The sequence below is a fragment of the Sparus aurata genome, chromosome 3 (genome assembly GCF_900880675.1).
Source record: "Sparus aurata chromosome 3, fSpaAur1.1, whole genome shotgun sequence".
In the NCBI taxonomy this organism is placed as follows: domain Eukaryota; kingdom Metazoa; phylum Chordata; class Actinopteri; order Spariformes; family Sparidae; genus Sparus; species Sparus aurata.
The window spans coordinates 11,055,661-11,077,356 of record NC_044189.1 but is presented as its reverse complement, the minus strand read 5'-3'; the positions used below and the strand labels follow the sequence as shown (position 1 = coordinate 11,077,356).

Sequence of the window (21,696 nt, the reverse complement as noted above, 5' to 3'; positions counted from 1 at the left end):
ACTTCCTTTTCAGTATGCAGCTCACAGAGTTAATTTCTAGAACAGTGATGGAATGTAACCAAGTACATTTAACTCAGCTGCAATTTTAGAGATACTTGTACTTTACTTGGATATGTCCATTTTCTGCCACTTTACACTCATTTATTTGTATCGCACTTTTACTCCACTCCATTTATTTGATATCTTAGCTAGTTTGATGCATCAGAGCCAATGAAGTAAATTGAATAAAGCAATTGTATTCGTCACATGACCAATTAAATTAGATAATCAAAACAACCAAAAAAATGCTGAATTATTGGTCTATCCTAGAATACATATACATGCATGTAAATATATGTATTATGTTCTTTTGATACTAAGCTACATTTAATGCTTGAAAATTGCTTTTGATACTTCAGTAGCTATATTTAATAACATATATATCTTTAGACCTTTACCAAGTATAATTTGTTCAGGCAACTTTAATTTTTTTTTAACATGATATCTTTTTTCGCCAGCTACGAGAAGTGACAGGAAACGGTATTAGAGAGAAGGGTGATGGCATGCAGCAAAGGGCCGCAGGTCAGACTTGAACCCTGGGCCACTGCAACGAGGAAAAAACTGTGTATATGGGACACCCACTCTATCAACTGAGCTGCTCCCTGACACGATATCTTCACTTTTACTCAACTATGACTTTTGAGTATGCAACACCGGTTACACCAGCACGATGGTATGGTGTGTGCATGAGTTGTACAGCACTTCGACGCGAAGTGTTATTTTAAAGCCAGTTACTATTTGATGTGGGCCACTTTGCGTTTAGGAGTGCCAATGACACACTTATTTGTGTGTATTTTCCTTCATGCTGGAGAAAAACAGAAGGTATAAGATTTCCTGAAACGTCCACACATTTGAATAGATTCTGGCCTTCTCAGCAAAATATTTTAGACCACCATCATGATGACGTAGTTATATATGATATCTGTACTGTATCACAAGTCAAGCATGACATCTGGGTACTTTATACAACACCTCCAAGCAATTAGGCTGATTAATACATTATTTATTTACATTATATATATATATATATATATATATATATATATATATATATATATATATATATATATATATATATATATATATATATATATATCTTAGCATTTTTATAGCATCATAGGGGTTGTCTGGCACGTTTAGGTATGAAAGTGATTGCTTCAGAAAAATATATCCCAAAAGTGGCTATTTATAATAATAATAATAATAATGATAATAAAGATAATGATGATAATATAAAACCAACACAATTTCAATTTTGAACCCTCACAAGTACAGCAAGTAATCCTTACCTGCTTGTGTGTGGGATAGAGGAGCTTTCGAGCAGCACCTGAAGGCACCATGTTTGACACGCGAGGTGGGCGGGAGGGAGGAGGGTTTGTTTGGTGACAGCTCGCGGGGACACGCCCGCCGTGACAGCGGCAGCAGCAGCGCGAGCAGCGGCGGTTTGTGCAGCTTTGACACCGTCACAGCCTCCTCGACGGCGTCTCGAGTGTCTGGCAGTCGCTCCTCTCTGTTTGTTTTTTTTGTGTGTTTCTTTTCGGAAGGAAGAACTTCTTAGGCAACTATATGAGCCGGCTGCCTGTTGTTCTGCCCCAGACTGCCGTGGCTGTCCGCGTCAGAGCAGCAACAGAGATGTAAAGCAAGTTGCACTACCGCATCTTCCTCTTGATATGCTTCTGACTAAACGAGGAGCCGAGAAGTGACAGAGGTATTTCGGGCATTGTTTTAACCACTTTTTTATGCTAATGTACGGCCGCCATAGCCGCAAAAAGCTGCCGTAATAACACGGGACACGGCGGCAACAACCCCTCCTGTCAGGACGTTAGCTAATGTTTGTATCGGTGTTGAGTGAAAAAGCCTCTCGTTTAGCGACTGCAGGTTATTTTAGCGTGAAGCGGGTGCACATGAGCAACTCAGGAAGGAGCCAACTTTGAACGCTTTTTTTCTCAAGAGTCGTCATAAAAATTCAGTGCTGACCTGGAGCCTCACCTGCGAGGTAACTTATCCCAGTACAGATGCATAACAGGTGTATGTAACGCAGCTGTAATGACATGTCATACCTTTTTGAGAGTACCGGGAGCTTTGCTTAATTAGGTGTCAATGTCAGAGTGTTCGTTAGAGGGGTTAATTAACATAGGCCAACAGGTGAGTTCACCTGCCGTGCCAAGTCTTGCAGCCTTTTCTCCCTCTTGCTGTCAGTGTGCTCCAGCATTAAAATGTTTAGGTAAAATTCCTTCAGGACATGTTTTTATGAGGCAGCCCATCTCAACCAAGTGACCTCATAACTTATTGATAGCCCCCAGAATGCAGAATGAAGCATCAGAGCGCCAAACATCACCCGACTGCTGATTTCAGACACGTAGTCTCTGATCTGCCCTTCAGAGGAGGTGACTTCTCTATGCTTTTATTTATCGCTGCCTTATTGTTTGGGGGCTAGAACAACACAGTGCACTTGCAACTGATATAAAGCAGTGAAAACTTTTTTACACAAACCACACACAGCATTCTCCTGCAGTTAAAGGACGAGTTCACACAAAAATGAAAAGACTCACCCTCATGCCAATGGTAGGTTAGGTAAACTTTAGTATTTCCATAAAACATTTGTGGAGCTTCACAGGAAAACAGTGTTGTGACATTCTCCGAAGCAGCGGAAGTAGATGGGGACAAACAACACAAAATGCCCCCATCTAAGCCCCAAAATCCCAAATTGACTTTAAAATACATTAATTACACTAATACCCAATTTATACCCCGGGGATCGCTGATAATTTTCAGCCCTTATTGGTCTATCACAGATGTATCTGTATCTCCTCAATGTTGCGTGACGTGTGATCAAGCTTGTGCACCCACTCAAGAGAAGGTGGCTCGCTCATGACGTCTTTTGTCAAGCTTCCAGAGATTTGGTTTACATCAGACATCAGTATGGACCCATTTTCAGTTTTTTTCCAAGTCCCTAGCTACTACAATTGTTGAGGGGGATTCTTTTACGCTTTTTTGCTGCAAAGTTCCTGAAAGGTTTTGTGGACTACAACCTCCCATCAGCATCCAGTTGAGCAGATAATGGATGTTCAGTTTTGGTTGAATTTATCCTTTATATTATTTCAATGATAAAGTTGTCATTATTCAGTCAGAGGCCAATATGAGGGCAGAGGTCAGGATCAGCGGCACTATAGCAGTAGGGAATATAGTTGCATCGGTTCTTTTCCTGCTTTTACAAATCAAAATCTGTGAATATAGTTGTTACTGGGTAGAAGATCACAGTGCTTACTTCCCTATATAAGGACGGGTTTAATGTTTAATGAAAGAAGAGGATTATTGCTGTCCTGCAGTGCCTTGTTCCAATGATAGATTACTTATGGGCTCAGGAGTCCTTGAACAGCTGATTTTTATCCGTCTAGGTAATTTTATTATAAAGATATGAGTTTGATAATGATGTTGGGCCAACACATTTTTCTTCATCAGGCCTATGTGTTGTCATGCAGGGGATTTTTTGTGAAAAATACAGTGTATGTTTGATTAAAGGAAATCTAAGGGCTGTTGGTGAACAAATGTTTTTACCAATCTGCTTGATTTAAGTGCCAGAAATTTTTATTAAAGTTTTGCATCTATATGTCACCCGACATTTAGTTATGTCCTCATGTACTGTGAAGGAAGGTCAGTGTGTATATGGGATTGAGGAAAAATGATGACAACAAAAATATGAATCACCGCCTGTCTAATTCATTCCCCTTTCCATCCTAATTCTCCACCATCTTTATTTTCAAGGCACTGCAGAGGAAGATGGAGGTCCAGAGTGGTGTTCAGCAGCCGGAGCCCCACCCTCTGGGCTCTCCTCGGTCAGGGGCCAATCAGCAGAATGAATTGGACGACAGACAGACGGATGCCAGCGGCAGGCCTTCTGCTGACAACCACAGTAAGGATGCGCAGCCGGCTAGCCAGAAAGACGACAAAAAAGTAAGTCGCAGACTCCCACTGCTGCACATCTGCAGCTGCTGTGCTGAATGCGTGTGTCTGGGTGTGCCTGTACATGTGTGATGATTGATGAGATCCTGCCAGTCTGTTGAGCTATTCTGGGTAATATGTCTTTTTAATTTCACATAGAGAGACTTCCTCATTCAATGTGTTACCTCTTGGAGAGCTGAGAACCCAGTTTGCATTGCATTTGCATTTTTTTAATGTTGTGAAGTTGTGTGGTAACCATTGATAACTGCAGAGTAGTGTGGGTTATCCAGTGCTTGAAGGACCTGTCTGCTCACCAGTGTTGCAAGAAAAAGTGAAACTGTTGGTGCTTATGGTCTTTGGCTTCAGCGGTTTCAAAGGAAGTAGGTAATGTCTTGTTATGTTGTCATGAAAACCATTCTGCGCATGCTACAAACCACAGCTATGATACATACATGCAATAAGCAGATTGTGCATGCTCCATGCGCATGCTGATTTTCAAACATATCAACCCTTTGCCATCTTAGAGCCCTCTGCATGTCCAAGAATGACAGTAAAAATCCTCCCTGGCCCTCTTCCATCTCAAGGACGTCAATCATGCTTCTCTGGCAGGAGCCAGAACCTCTTTCCGTCAATCAGCCTGAGAGGCACTATAGGCCTCGGAGCAGGGAAGAGATAGTGGAAGAATAAACAGAACAGATATACGAAAACATTCACTAGATGACTGGACTGACTGCTACTGGCAGCTCTGAATGGGATGCTTGTCATGGCTTGCTGTATCAATTTTGAGTCTTTTGGGCAGATTTGAGCAAACAGTAATCGACACAAGCCTTAAGGGTCTCCGTCCTGGTGAAGTAAAAGGACTTCTGAAGCATTTGGATATCAAAAGCTCTTAATATGTAAAAGAGGAATAATTGCTTTGGGTGTGGTGGCAGCTTGTTTAAGCAAGAGGCCTTTATTGACAAGGGATGTACATTTACCTATACCTTAATTTGTCATTCAATCTGGTGCAGTGTTTCAACACACAGAATATAAAAGAAGCCCGCGAATAGATATACCCCAAAACCAAAATGTGTCTTTGTATGTTTGTAAGTCTGCTTGATCCATGAAATGCTGCATTTATGCACAGTCATACTGAAACAAAAGACTTCTCTAATTAGTATAAGTATAGTTTGTATGTGCAATTCTCTTTTGCAGCTGCATCTTAGGTAAATGATCTTCAGTCTGTGGGAACTATTGGGAGCTCATGTAGCTGTGGAGCTGTATCGTATATATGTATATATATACTATTTAAAAACTGTAAGCAGGTATCAAAATCAGCTATATATATATAACTGATTTTTTTACTTTTTTTCTCACTGACACTGTCTGAAACAACTAGTTGTAAAAGATGTTCTATCATGTTTATCATGCCTGTCATTAATTAGTTATTATCACCAGTGCTTTATGGTAAAACTTTCTGTAACCATGCAAATTAAAGGACAAGAAAAATATATTTTTATCTTTGTCAGACAGTTTATAGAAATCCTGTACCACTGACATTTTGTTGGGGAAATTCAATTCACACTCTCCACAAGGCCGGATAAAAGATCGCTTTCTCTCTCACTCCTTTAGATGTAATTGGCTCAATGGAACAAGCAAGAGTTACACACACATACACTTAGGCAGGGCTTCCTGGTTGCCTTCACACACCTCGTTCCATCAATTGGCTACATGTCTGCTTGTATTGTATACCTATGTGTCAGTGCATTACGCTCTTATGTTCGGCAACTGACAATAAAAGCTGTCATGATGATTGTTGCCACTGCAGGAAGCTCGAGTACACAGTGTATATGTTGAGCACAGGCATTTGTCTGTCTTTGGTTGTTGGTGCCGCTTTGTGAAGCAATGAGGCATGAAGGTGTTAGTTTATTGAGTTTAAGAGCGCAAGAGAGGCGCAAGAGAGGCGCAATGTCGGCGGAATCATCAGACACAGTTCTTTTAATTTTGTAGTAGGTCTCCCCAAGTGGCAGACATGGGCAACAAGGCCACAGCCAATGTCATTGCACCTATGTAGGTGTAAGTGTGTGTGTGCAAGAAAGATAGATTACAGGCCATTCTTTGTGTGTGTACTTTTTTTTTTTCATTTTTGTGCTCTTTCTTGTTTAATTAGCAGTTGAGTCAACACCTACTTCAATGTACTGAGGGTGGCCCTGGGAGTGTGTGTGTGTGTGTCTCTGACACTGCCTGACCAACCGGTTGGCAGGCGGGCTCCTGCTGCTGTGGTGTCATTGATTAATCTGGCGAGTTTATTCATCAAGTTGTCATCGCTGGAAGTGGACCAGTGTTCTTGTCCTTGTTAAAGGGTGCATCTGGCCTGCCCTGTTGTTTGTTAGTGATACATCATAGAGAATGAGGTGGCACAGTGTGACCCGTGGGCTTTGGCTCAGAGCTGCTGTGGCATATGAGGTCGTCCACAGTGCAGTCAGCTGTGGCTTAAAGGTTAAGTAAGTCAGATGCTGAAAGTAAATTTGCCAGTTTGAATCCCCAGACCTTCTCCAGAATCTGAATACCCAGAGGCAGAAAAGGTTTGAAGGTTTAGAATTCATTTTACTCCCAGCAAAGCACTGATGAAGTATGCCTCAATGAGCACTTAATCCCAAAATGCTCCTGGATGTGATTTTATCTGCTCACTGTGGTTGTACTAGGCAGGTTTTATGTCTTGTGAAGCAAGCCTGTGGTGAATGGTATGATTTTTTTTTTTTTCCACATTTTCAGTGACAGAATCAGTGCATACCTTTCTTACTTGGATCATGGTTGATTTCTGTGGACACCTTGGTGTTATTTGTTGAATAGCATACTTTCTATTGAGGTTGAAGCTTGCATACGTTGTCACAATTGAGTATCCTCGATTCAACATATAGTAACACATGACTGACTGACTATACTCTTATTGCTTCTCAGTATTTGTTGCTCTGTGTAGCAGCACTGCACTGCACTGTAGCAGCAACTTTCAGATTGCAAAAAGTGTTTTCAAAATTGAATTTTCAAATCTTCTTCTTTTTTCACTTTTCGTGTCAGGGAAGATGTGCATATTCTGCAACATCTGTAAAACATTTGACATTTGCCGTTGGAAGGACCAATGGGAGCAAATCATGGTTCAGTGTATTTCCCGTTAACAATTTGACATGTAGATGGCGGGGGCTGGGAATCACCGACCCTCTGATTGTAAGGACAACTGCTCTACCTCCTAAGCCGCAGCTGCTTCAAAAGAAGAGGGTCGAGCTAGCGACAGGTCTCTCCCTTCAGTGTGTCCATTTGTGGTGATGGCAAATGTCTGGACTGCCAAAACTGTCAGCAACTGATACACCTGTCACAACACGTATGGAGTCACCGAGTATGTTTGGATCACAGATGGGGGCTAAGCAAAGACTATTGCGTAACCACCCAGGTGGATAACTGCCTTTGGGGTCATTTGAATTTAAGCAATATAATTAACTTTTTTTTGTGCCCAGCCACAGATAATGCACCAATCAAATGATAGTAGTAGTACACAGTCACTTTAACACTGTCAGTCTGACCAAAAAATTAATTCACCATGGAGAACACCGTATATATTGCTGTCTCTTTAGAAAAAAACCAACCTAAAATTAGACCAAGTACTTGAGAATGTTAGATAAGAAAGTGCAAATGTTGAGGGAAAACATCTTAACAACCATGTGACTTATGCAAAAATCCTCAAGGAAGATCACGAAATGTTTTAATTTCATGGGTCGACCAGAGGGTCTTAAAGCTGACCCTGTACTTTAACCTCAACATAACCCCTGCCAATACCCTGTACTCTGACCCCTGTGTTGATCAGTAACTCTAACTGTAGTGCAGTACATGACCCCTAAACCACCCCGAGGGATTTTTCCTGGTAGCATCTCTCACCGTGATGGCATCGGTTTGTGCTCATTATACTGCAATTAGCTTTGTTGAAATCTCAAAGCATCAGCTGACCACCAATGATGAGGGGCTACAATGCTGATTTGAAGTATTGCACTAATTGGTGTCATAACAGCCTACTGACCTTTAACTCATTAACTGCGCTGGAAGCAGAAATAAGTCGGCAAGCACTAAACACACGGCCGCACACATGCGTTAGCTTGCTGATCCTGCACTTCTTATAATTGTTCTTTATTTTACAAGTCTGTGTGTGTGTGTGTGTGTGTGTGTGTGTGTCTGCGTGTTAATGTTAGTGCTTGTGAGCACTATTTCTGCAGTTTTTTTCTCTCTCATATGTATGTAAAACAGACCAATCTGTGGTAATGTGTGTTTTCCTTCCATTAGAAAAGAGTCACGAGGGATTGAGCTTTTAAGCATGGAGTGGAATAGTCGTAGCAGTGATTATTGCTGCTGTATTTGATTACACAGATGAGAAACATTCAGAGGAAGCAAATTATATTAAATTGCTCTGACTGAAGATTTTGTGTACACTTCCAAATGAGTGATCAGAAAATTAAAATCTGTGCAGATGTCACCTAGTCAGAATGAATTTCGTGTTTGTTAACCAATAAAATCAACTTGTGTAAACTGCAGTCAGATAAGTGGAACTTTTTTGACTTTGCAATGACTTGTTGTCCAGATGCTCTTGGAATATTTGCCTAATGGCTTCTTCTCACTCATCATGACTTTTAAGATAACGGGAAAAGCAGATGGCTTCTCACCTTGCTAAGCAATTTGCCTTCAGCAGCAGTGCGGCAGATTGGCATGTGATTCACTGTCATTACCACTTTTTTGTCACAGCATTAGCTGTGTTGCATGTTAACTCTGTAACTGGTCAACAGTTTATCCATGTAATTTATCAGGTAAAAATGGTAGATGATAGTATAAAATGTACAAAAATGTTTGCCATAACAAGTATTTGTCTCCTCCGTCAGCATTGCTGGAGTGAGCGGAGTGCAGTGAGTTGAGGTAAACACAGACAGACATCTAGAACACCACCTCCACGGCCCCCCTCGTCCTCCACTCTACAGATTACCTTGGTTGTAGCTAGCGGGGCCCAGATAATTACCTTGTGTTATTTCTCCTCCCACACTTTGCTTTTGAAGTTGTGGCTGCTTGGCTGCCTCAGCTCCTAATAGCATCCCGGCATGCCATCGATCCCACACCCCTCCTCCGGATATGAATAGGTAGTGGAGGTGGGCTGATGGGTTGTGGTTGAAGCAGTCCAGGAATCAGCCCCAAGCTGCTGCACGTTTCCTAAAGTGTAGGTTTATCAATATCCAGTATGCCTGAAAACAGCACAATGGGCAAATTACTGTAATATGCACATTAAACTGCAAATTACCATGTGCTCTTTACAAGCAGACTCTATGCAGGATAACTGGTGTGTGTGTGTGTGTGTGTGTGTGTGTGTGTGTGTGTGTGTGTGTGTGTGTGTGGGTGTGTGTGTGTGGGTGGGTGTGTGTGTGTTTGGAGAGTCCGGCATGGCAGTTCAAAACCTTCACCATAGTAGGGACCTTTAAAACTCCTTACTACTGTTGAGAAAATTAATGGCTTCTCGCTCAGCTGTGTCAGGAAAGGAATATAAATTGTAGCTCTAATAGTTTTAGATATGCTGTGATGTCTTAATCCTTTGACAGCACAAATATTTACTGCCGTGCACCAGGCTATTTCAAGGAAAATGCCTTTGGAGGTGGCTGCTTTGCAGAGAGGTGAGATGTGACTAAAGTGTGATGGCAAAGAACTGCAGGCAGATAAAGTACAACTGCTGATGTGTAGCTTATGTGATAATCTCATTACTGTAATGATACCCTGAGTATTTAAAAGCTAATATGAGTGCAATTTAAAAACAATTCCATGTGGATAATACTTTAGGGAATTATGATGTCAAGTAAAGATGAAGAACGAATGTTTTCAGCCTGATTCTATACAAACTGCTGATACAAAGCCCTGATAAAATATAAGGTTAGAGTAATGCGTATATATCCTTGAATGCTAAATAGCAGTTATCCTTAATAAGGTTAACAGGGTCCTGATTTTATTCATGTTGGCTAACTGGTATAAGGTACCGGCAGCATACACTTTTATTGCCGTAACAAGTCACACTGTTTGCTGTGAGAAAGGTCCTTTTCTTGCATCAGTATATCAAATATAAATTATGCAGATTTCTATTAAACTTTATCGATTTGCTAACAGATGTGTTTGGACTGCATAATTGGACTGAAGCAATTGTTGATACTAATGAACTTTGTGTTGAACAAAAAACGATTACTGAAAACAAGATATAATACGTAGGCCTAGACATTTCAAAATTCCACAGGTTCCATGCTCCTGGTATTGTACATGCTGGCTCACAGTCACACTCATTTGACTAAAAGCCTTTGCGCACCAAGTCAGTTTTCTTAATATGAAATTACACAGTTAAAAGGAAATTTGTCCTCATGTTGAAACACTGACTCTGAAACTTTTGCCTGTCATTAATATTTTGGGAACAGATTAGAATTTTATGCATTGTTTGCATCCATCATTGCCTTTAAAAGGTTGTTAGCACATATATACTGTCCGCAGCTATTCAAGATTAAGAGGTTCAAGGAAGCTGGGGGTCTTCTTTTTAATGTGTGGTACATTCTTGAATAGAAAGGAGCTATGGTTAATGTTAATGGCAACACTTGTATTTTTCAAGTCAGAATGTCTGCTGTATAGAGGGATTAGCTTTATTTAGCTTTATCACTGGGCCACTCATCAATATCCGAGACATAATGATGGTGCATTTCAAAACCAACAAAGGGAAAAAAAATAAGATTTTCAAAGCTCTTCTGAACATTAATCCAAAGTATGACCACATTTCAACAGACAGCTTGATGAAACCTCTGCAGGGTGCTAACTTTGCCTAACTGTTCAGGGCTGTACAGTGCGAGCATTTTACTCGCATATGCGCCTAAAAATAGATTGTGCGAGTAGAAAAAATAAAAAGGGAGCACACGTGCGAGTACGGATTTTACTCAGTAACGGGTAATCTACTTATCTACTAATTACTATTTCCATCGTTACAATGCCGTTACCGTTACCGACTACTAAATGTGACGCATTACAAACTGAAGTTGATCATTGAAGCTGTTTTCATCCGACTCGGCTCTCAGCCACCATAGCTGCAGAGCTGTTTTATTTTCCTCTGGTGAGGGAGGAGGGAGGGGCGGGACAACCGCATAAGTGATGACGATTGGCTCTCTAACGTTGAGTGAGAGTTCTTAAGCCAATCAGTGGCAATCTTCGGTTTACACACAAGCCACACACGCACACAGCAGCCTCACACACACACAAACTAGCAGAGGTGAACTGCAGCAATGAAGAGTCCGGAGGGAAAGTTAACGTTTTCAAAGTGGAAGTACAGACACTACTTTAATCTCCTTTGTCCACGTCCGTTGTAAGCAACTCTGATCTAATGAAGCATCTCTCAGTGGCACACGCTTCTACAAAACTTACACTGGCCAAAAACTCCGTTGCTGACGCTGTTGATGATGATAGCAGGCCAGAGGGGTGTACTGCGAAGCCAGTTTAGTGGGTTAGCGAGGTATGTTGGGTCTAAAGCCAGGCTTTACTGTACTACGAAGGTGGCTCTCTTTTAACCCGGCTAGATCACCATGGTAACTTATGTTTAGCTCATAACCTGGTCCCGACCAGGTTATGTTCAGAGTTTCAGCTTAAAATCGGCTATAAAAGCGCCGCTGTTTCACTGTGTAACTCATTCGGAGATGGCGTCACCATTCATTGAGAACCCGGTGGACCTGGGAGCAAGAATAATTCGGGCAGCACTGCAACGTGAGCGGCTTCTTCGAGATCGCGCTGATCCGCAGGCATTTCCTGATGAAATTCTCTATGAGCGATATAGATTTTCAGCCGAGGGAATACGGTACATTTGCTCACTTATTGAGCCGAGTGTCAGGAATGCCACTGGAAGAAGCTGTGCGCTCACTGTCGGGCAAACTGTTTGTGTAGCCCTTCGTCTTTTTTGCCACGGGAACCTACTTACATTCAGTTGGTGATGCAGAAAATCTGAGCAAGAACACACACTGACAAAATGATGGGGCAGCTTGGCTACATACCACTTTGAATGATGTTTTTGTATTTGGCTCTAACTTGCTGCCATGTCCGACTGCTGCTTCCACATCTTAATAAAATGCAATATGAAATATTAACTAGACAATTCCCCGCCGGGAAATCGCGAGAGTGGGCTGTGCGCTTTGCCCCGTGACGAAAAAGCAAACATGGCATCAGCAAAGTTTCCTCACCATCAAGCGGGAAAGGCCTTAAGGAACACACACATCAAGTTTTGTGGTCCTAGCTTCAGAAATGTTGAAATGGCAGCGAGTTAAAAAAGGCTGCAGTTTTGAGATTCCTCCTCCCGATTTACATTGGAGTAAATGGAGCATTTGAGAGCTACTCTTGTTGGTTAGCGGTCCGATAATTCAAAAACAGTAAATCCTACCGATAAAGTAGACACACTGGGAGAAAGAAGACAAGTGTGGCTACAACTCTGGAAAATATCACTGTTTTTGAGCCTAATTTGTGGCCAGGATCGTCATGGAAAGAGAAAATTTCTGAGCAAATTTTTGGATCCCTCTCACTCTGTCAGTTGGCCCTCTCCACTCTGCTGCACGAACATTCCGCCATACACATACGCAGATTTGCGACTGTTTTGACCTCGCCCCATTCATTCCTTATGGGAAATTCATCGCAGTTTTTCGCGACTTACGTCGCGTAAAATAGATATTTCGTAAAGCTGAATAATAGCAACCCGAGTACGATCGAGCCGCACATTTAATGAGTGAAAAAATAATCATTAAATGTAGTTTAAATGTTGGGAAATATACTGTGTGTGTGCGTTTGCATGTATGTGAGTGCAAGCTTAAGCATGGCTGTGTGTGTGTGTGTGTGTACATGTCTCTCTGTCTGTCTGTCTGTCTCATGTGTGTCTCTCTGTCTGTCTGTCTGTCTGATGTATGTCTCCTGTCTGTATGTCTGTCACTCTCTCTCTTTGCCCAGCTGATTTCGGTTGCTAGGTGACAGTTGGCAGGGGCCGTAGCAACGGACTGTGAGGGAGTCAGTTGGCCCTCTCCACTCTGCTGCACGAACATTCCCCCATACACAATCATTGAAAACCCAGAATTTCTCCAAAATCACTCACCATCGTTCAAGGATCACAGTTCAAAAACTACACATCATAGGAAAAAAGTTCAAATACAACAAAAATACTCAAGACCTGTGCCTACATTTTAAAGCTGGAATGGTGTTTCTAGCTAAATGTATGCCAGAGCAGGAGATGTTTGAAAAACATCGCAGATTTGCGAGTTTTTTGACCTCATCCCATTCATTCCTTATGGGAAGTGTCTCGCAGCTGTTCGCGTCTTACGACGCGAAAGATTAATATTCTAGAAAACTGAATTATAGCATAAAGAGTCCGATCAACCGCACATTGAATGAGTGAAAAAATGATCGTTTAATGTAGTTTAAATGTTGGGAAATATACTGTGTGTGTGCGTCTGTGTGCATGTGAGAGCACGCTTAAGCAGCTCTGTGTGTGTGTGTGTCTACATGTCGCTCTGTCTGTCTGTCCGTCTGTCTGTCTGATGTGTGTCTCCTGTCTGTCTTTCTGTCTGTCTGATGTGTGTCTCCTGTGTGTCTGTCTGTCTGTCTGATGTGTGTCTCCTGTGTGTCTGTCTGTCTGTCTGATGTGTGTCTAGTGTCTGTCTGTCTGTCACTCTCTCTCTTGGCCCAGCTGTTTTTGGTTGCTAGGTGACCGTTGGCAAGGGCCGTAGCAACGGACTGTGAGGGAGCTGATTTGAGAGCAATTTCTGCCTCACATCTAGGACGTCAAACTAGTGCTATTTGGTCAAAATCATACATGATATCGACAATTTTTTTTCACGATCGAGCCAGAAAGGCCTTAAAGAACACACTCATTAAGTTTTGTGGTCCTAGCTTCAGAAATGTGGAAATGGCAGCGAGTTAAAAAAGGGTGCATTTTTGGAAATCCTTCTCCCGATTTACATTGGAGTAAATGGAGCATTTCAGAGCTACTCTTGTCGGTTAGCGGTCGATAATTCAAAAACCGTGAATCCTACCGATAAAGTAGACACTTTGGGAGAAAGAAGACAAGTGTGGCTACAACTCTGGGAAATATCACTGTTTTTGAGCCTAATTTGTGGTCAGGATCGTCACGGAAAGAGAAAATTTCGGAGCAAATTTTTGAGTCTCTCTCACTCTGTCAGTTGGCCCTCTCCCCTCTGCTGCACGAACATTCCGCCATACACAATCATTGAAAACCCTGAATTTTTCCAAAATCACTCACCTTCATTCAAGGATCACAGTTCAAAAACTACATAACATAGGAAAAAAGTTCAAATACAACTTAAATACTCAGGACTTGTGCCTACATTTTAAAGCTGGAATGGTGTTTCCACGTGAACGTATGCCCGAGCAGGAGATGTTTGAAAAATGTCGCAGATTTGCGACTTTTTTGACCTCGTCCCATTCATTCCTTATGGGAAATTTGTCGCAGTTTTTCGCGACTTACGTCGCGAAAAATGTATATTCTGGTGAGAAAAATAATAGCACACCCCATGCAATCAAGCCGCACGTTTTGAAATATTTTTTCTTTGTGTGCGCTCAACGGTGCGGGGCGAGTTAGCGACAGAATAAATAATAAAAAGAGGCGCGAGCAATAATAATAGTGGGCTGTGCTCTGTCCTATAGCTCTGCTATAGAGGTGTCCATAGTGGGCTGGCGAGCACAGCCCACTAATTAGGCCAACCTAGTATTTATTTGTCACAGATAATGAGTAAAGTTAATTATTTCTTTGATGTGGCCATGAATAAACTGATGAACTGATCAACCCGTTGTAGGGCAGTGTACGCCCAAACACAAATCTTACAGGCTTGAGCTATTTTCACTGTCAAAAAGGTCTTTATTGCCATTGTACAGGGACAGTAGCTACATTTGCTTGTTCATCCCGACACAGTATTACGAAAAAAAACACTGATCATTTATAGCCTACGCACACTCAGCCTCGCTTTCAATAAAACACACGCGCATTCTATAACTGAGATCAGTAAAATGTGAAAACAATATAGACATCATTCAAAAATGAAAAAAGATAGTTGTTGCTTCAGTTTATTTATATTTTAAATTAATGAGGGTTAATATGTAAAAGTTGCACAATATTGAGCTTTCAGAAATTAAAACACTATGGGCTTAATATAATATTGATCATAATATTAATCACTGTTAACTTACGCATTTACGTCAGCAATTTTCTGCCAGCAGCCCTCCCTCGCTCTGTTGGCGGCGACAGTGTTACTTTCTGATGGTTTCTTTGAATTCTTCATAGTCGATCGATCCATTTTCGCACGGAAGTAGAATAATATGACGTCAAACGCCCCCTTTTACATGTACGCGCGCAGAGCACAAAGCAGAGAACCGGACTTGACAAAGTAAGTTGATAACCACCATCGCAGTACCGTTTAACTCTGTTTGGGGACTTGGGGCTTTGTTGAGCTGCAGCATGAGCACAAAGCCTGGCTATGTTGAGCCCCCTTCGCAGTACAGGCCTCAGGTGTGGCTAACGTGAGCTCCGCTAACAGCTTCACAAAAACGTGTGACACAGACTGAGCTGAATGCAATGATAGACAGGTATGTTGTTGAGAACTTGCTCCCGTCATCAACAGTTGACTCAGACTCCTTCACAACACTCACTGGTAAAATATCGGGGAGAACAGGAGCCGGTCCGCCATGCATAAATAAATTTTCTAAATACATATGTAGATGCCGAGTACGCTAAAATGAATGCCGAGCTGAAAAGGGGGAATAAATAAAAGTAACGCAATAGTTACTTTTCCTGGTAACTAAGTATTTTTATAGTGGAGTAATTCAGTTACTAACTCAGTCAGTCAGTTTAAAAGTAACATGCCCAACACTGGTCATAGCTTACAACTTCTTTCTTTTTTCACACGCTGGATAAACTCAGCCAAGAGTGCCAGGCGACCTGACTACAAAAAGATGTGGGACAGGGATGTTCTCTGTGTTTAATTGAGGGTTGCAGTAGGCCTTATGATGGCACTGTGTTTATATGTTTGAGTGCATATGTGTGTTACTGTGTACGTGATTTGAGAGTTAATAATAAAATTGTGTTATTTAAGAAATTTCATAGTGCTCCTAAATTTTTTCATTTAGGAGCACCTGTGCTCCTAGTGAAAAAGCTAAGCGTACAGCCCTGCTGTTATGAAGCACTGCAGGAACACCACTAAAATATCCGTCCACGAGTTGAGGTGATGCAGCATTTACATCAGCACCCAATGTGGAATCAGCTAACTGTTATTAGCCAGCCATGCCTGAGCTCAGACAGTCACCAGCCATAACACATGACTTATCAGTTCTAAATAAGGCAAAAAGATGCGTCATTTGAAAGCTTAGCACTTTGCAGACTCTAATTCAAATATATTCTGTCATGTTGTTAGACAATAGTTGCTGCTTTCACACTGAAAAGAATGCGCTATAATGCTGTCAGGGGAGGTGAGATAAATATATCGTCTCTGGAGTGTCAAGAGCGGGAAGTAATTGGGTTGGCTCCTGGTTTGGTGGCCAAGGTCAAGCCTTCGTCCATGATCTCATGTATTAGGGACGGATGATCATTAGTGAGAAGGTGAAAGAGCATTACAAATTGATTTTCTAATCCTTAGCTCTATTTGTGATCACTGCATGGATGCCTACTGTAAACTCAAGCTTGCCAGGCACATGTGGGCCTGTAGAGGTAGTGATATGCATTGAAATGCAAACAAAACTTCTGTAGAAATAATAAAAGTGCCACATTTGGTTTAGATAGCTCTTTTCAGGAAACTGTACAAGATTCTTCAGTAACAGCAACAGTATAGATGGGGAAAATGCTAATCAGTGTGACCGGTATGCTATTTAATGTGTTTTAAGTCTGGCTATTTGCAGAGACTTTGTTTTCTTGCATGCTATTTTAGTCTATTGGCTCTTTAATCTGTCATACAAAGGAAGAAAGAATAATCAAAGATGTCAAATACGTATCACGTAGTCACGTATTTAGACACAACCTGTTTTAGTGGCTCTATTTATCTCTCATCAGTGTGTTTTACTCCTCTGTTTAAAGCATACTTTTAGTATAAACATAGATGACAAATGGGCACTCACTCGTGCACACAGACACACAGACTCACGCACGCTGACACACCGACCAGCAGATCACAGGGACCTTATTAGCTGCTGTCACAACACATTTATCCCTCATCTGTTTCTCAGAGCTGTCGTGAGCAAAAGGTTGCTCCCTGCTGCAAAGTGGCAAAGTGGGATCCTCACTGTGTTTTTCATTCTCTCTAATGGAGAGCGATGGCATGGGCCCTGGCCATCTCTATCTGTGGCCCCGTCCAAACAGGGGTGATTTCTGCCCGAAAATAGCCCTGCTGTCAGCTTGCCTTAGTTGCCGGGCCTGCTGAGAGTCAGTTAAGGGGATCAGTGCTCGCCCGAGTGTGTGGCTCCACGGTAAGACACGGCGCTGGTGACACATTGCTTTGATGGGATCACCGACTGCTCCTAATCCACCCTCGACACAGATGACCTAACGGGCTCACTGGACTCAGCAGAGTCACCACTCATGACTCCAGTTCTGCCTGACTCCAACATCCTATCCAGCTGACCTCCAACCCTTACACTCACAATTGGCCTCTGAACAGCATTCCGCATTTTTGGTTGACAGGTGCCTCCTTTGAGATTTGTGGTGGTGGTTGCTTTCCATGTGATTGTGTGTAAATATGCACTGTATGTGTTGACAGAAATCACATTGACGTTCTTCTCTAAATATAATGCTGCAAGCTGTTTTAGTATTCTTCATAGCAGACTTTTTTCCCAAGAATTATTTAAAGCCGTAGACTACGTATGAAAAAACTACTGCTGTTGTTTTGCATTTAGATGGTCCATAATGAATTATTTGTTGGAAGTGTAACTTGATTTGTAGGCCAGCAATTTGGCATGGGAACATAAGCATGAGTACACCCTGTTTAGGAGGCCATCTGGAAAATTCTTCGCTGTGATCAAAAAATTCGGCCCCTTGCATTTTCACTTTTTAATGAATTGAGCACCCCGTGGATGTTTGCTGTGTGTCTGCTACACTAGAGCTGTGTGGAGGCGTGTGCGTTGTCGGGGGGGTTTGCTTCTGACTCAGTGTCAAGGCTGGGAACTGTTCACTCTGTTTGTGATGACTTGGCAGCAAAGGAAAGGTCAAGGAAGACTTGTGCAGAATTGCCAAATGTGCTGGATTAGCAGTAGTCCATCCTGGTTTTCACAGGGTGGAATTTTTATATTAGAGTTTTATACATTGCCAGAAAATATGATCTAATTTCTGGCCATACACTGTACATCGTGTGCCTCTTAAAGTCGTAACACTGTTATGTACAGCATGTTTAATTAGCAGTTTGACCTAAACTTGTGCAGTTTAACAGTCAATTGTGGATTACATGTTTTACGCAATTAGTATGTGTACTTTTGTTTTAGTAAACATTCTGCAACAAAATAGCGATCATATTAGGTAGTGTATACACACTAAGGGGCCCACAGTCACAATGTGTTATTATTGTTTTTAGGGCTGCAGCTGTCGAATCATTTTTCAATCGAGTATTCTACCGATTATCCCATTAATTAATCGAGTAATCTAATAAAAAAGTGCTTTTGCATTATAAAAAACAACAATACTAAATAATGCATAACGAAAATGACAGGCCTGTTAAATAGACCAAGCAAATGGCTTTTATGCCTGAAAAAAAACATACAGGTAATTATTCCAACCATTCCTAACAACGGGAGTAAGGGTGCGTGTTTGTTTATGTGTGCACGCTTGCGTGATGGAGAGTGAGAGAGACGAGATGAGTGTGTGTGTGTGTGTGTGTGTGTGTGTGTGTGTGTGTGTGTGTGTGTGTGTGCGTGTGTGTGTGTGGAAAGGAGTTATTTGGTGTAGGCTATTACTTTCTTGTATTCTGATACAAATTAATTTCCACATCTTAACATGATATCTAGTCAGACCAACATCAGGCTACAGCCTCTACAAATACCATACGTTCTAACTAGCATTGGTAGGCTATGTTAAATAAGCTAACAGCAATGTTTAAGTTAGCTTGTGTCGGCGATGCTTGTTGAGCTTGTGTTAACAACTGGATGCTTTTGGTTCAGATGTTGAATCATTGTTGACATGCTGTTGTGGTACGCCAGTTCTGCTTTGCACTAGACACATTGCACTTTGTTATCTTCTGTCAAATGATCCCAAACTTTGGACATTCTCTGTCTTTTACGGACAGTTTCTTGGCTCTCCACCATCATGCCAACTCAATTCTGAACATACTGGTGTGTGTTCGCAATAACAATCCCTGTGGAAAAATGATCCCTGAGCTAAGCAGGCCACATAACGCGGGTGATAGGAATTAAACGAAGCCTCGAGGCAGAGATTTTGCTTCGACCATTTTTTGTAATCAAATTATTTGAGTTACTCGATAGATAGATAGATTTTGTAGGCTAGATACTTTATTTATCCCGAGGGAAATTCAAGTGTCCAGTAGCATACGAAATACAAAACATACATTAATATACATTGAACTAAAATTAAAAACCCTAACCTTAAGAATAGAATTAAAAATAGAATAAAAGATAATGTATATATATATATATATATATATATATATATATATATATATATATATATATATATATATATATATATATATATATATATATAATATATATAAAATGAATATAAAATGAACAGTAGCTTCAGTAAACAGTGCAAAATGGTAGACAGCGCAAATGAAAGTGAAACAGTGCAAATGGATGTGCAAATAGAGGTGGAAATTGTCCATTGTCTATTATCTATTGTCCTCCCTGCCTTTACTGAGAGCTGTTGTAAAGTCTGATGGCGAGGGGGACGAAAGAGTTTTTGAGTCTGTTGGTGGAGCTGGACTGGGACAGCAGTCTGCCACTGAACACACTCCTCTGCCTGGTGAAGGTGTTGTGCAGAGGGTGGTGGGTGTTGTCCAGTATGGACAGCAGCTTGTCCAGGGTCCTTCATCCTGCCACTGTCACCAGAAAGTCCAGCTCTGTGCCCACAACTGAGCCAGCTCTCCTCACCAGTCTGTCCAGTCGGCTGGCGTCTCTCTTTTTGCTGCTTCCTCCCCAGCAAACCACAGCATAAAAGAGGATGCTGGCCACCACAGACAGGTAAAACATCTGCAGCAGTTTTTTGCAGATGTTGAAGGACCTCAGCCTTCTTAGTAAGTACAGACGGCTCTGCCCTTTCCTTCGTAAAGTGTCTATATTTGGTGTCCAGTCCAGCTTGTCGTCCAGCTGCAGCCCCAGATATTTATAGGTCCTGACTACCTCCACATCGACCCCCTCGATGGACACAGGTTGGAGATGTGGTTTCTTCCTTCTGAAGTCCACCACCATCTCCTTGGTCTTGGAGGTGTTCAGCTGCAGATGGCTGGACCTGCACCACCTCGCAAAGTCCTCAACCAGGTGGTGCAGGTCCAACCATCTGCAGCTGAACATAATCGTAAGTAATCATTTCAGCTCTAATTGTTTTAGATGAGCCATTTTCAATCTAAAATAAGTGAGTTGTTTTATATCAGACATTATTGTTCCTTATTATTCTCAGGTTTCAGCAGGGCTGTTTTTTTATCGTTTTGTTATACAGATTGCAAATTTCCAAGACAAAGCAAGTTGAAAACCCATGTGTTATTGTGTTATTTTTAGCCATTAATACACGCTGTATGTCATTATTAATGAAATCATTACAGCCAATGCCAGTTTTGTAATATGTTGAATACAAAAATACATGGAACTCATTGAAAAAGCCTGTTTTTCTAAAGAACACAAAAGATAACGGTTGTAAAAACCTTTTGGGCAACAAGTTCTTTCAACTATTTGCACACAGTGGGAAGAAAGAGATTTGGAAAGTGCTTGGCTTATTTCCTTATTAGTCATGCTATCAAACTGCTTGTTCTTTTGATTTGCTTACAAAAACGTATTGTTTTGTTTCAACACCCTAGCAAGAGTGGTAATTAGGTGTAGAACAGATTAAGAATTGTGGACAGCTGCTTTGGCTAATTTTTATTTTCTACCATATGTGAATAGTTTGTATATCCATGTTATGCTCAAGACATGGTGCCACTACATCACTAACGTATCACCCTTGTACGCATTTCCATGAAATTAGTGTCTGTACGAGCATCATTTTGGATAGGACAGAACACTAACTCTAATCTCCAGAAAATCCAGCCTCATACATAAATACATTATCTTGTCTTGTCTGGTTAGCCATCATGGAATGATAATGACTTAAGGCTGATTTATAGTTGCATGTAGATGCTCCACAGAGCCTATGCTATCGTGTTGGTTGCTGGTGGTGGTGAGCGGATTGACAGCTGTGCTTTTGCTAGTATATGCACGGCCACTTCGGCAGCTTTACCTCCATACACACTGAGCTATAACGTTACAGCATTTGGAGGAGGGATTGCAATAGCCGAAAAGGTTGGTGTGTTTACTAGGGGTCTCTACAGTTCACAGTCCCCTGTATTAACACCTCTGCTAAGCAGCGGAGGAGAAGCCAAAAAATGTGATGCTACAAGCGGACCGATCACTTTTGTTGTGGTCTGGGTCACTGCGATTTGCGTTTGCATTTCTGGGGAGGTGCAT

General features: G+C 41.6%; 1 protein-coding gene across 3 annotated transcripts in view; it reads left to right on the top strand.

Moving 5' to 3' along the window:
• Positions 1-1,460: 1,460 nt before the first annotated feature.
• Positions 1,461-21,696, top strand: part of rbms3 (RNA binding motif, single stranded interacting protein) — a 307,812-nt gene continuing 287,576 nt past the window's right edge. For 2 of the 3 annotated variants that reach the window (XM_030411796.1, XM_030411794.1), the window contains exons 1-2: positions 1,461-1,747; positions 3,805-3,993. In XM_030411796.1, the coding sequence (XP_030267656.1) occupies positions 3,820-3,993 (174 nt within the window). In that variant the 5' untranslated portion in view covers positions 1,461-1,747; positions 3,805-3,819. Of the gene's footprint in view, positions 2,036-3,804; positions 3,994-21,696 lie in introns of all 3 variants that reach the window. The other variant, XM_030411795.1, reaches the window with a different exon arrangement.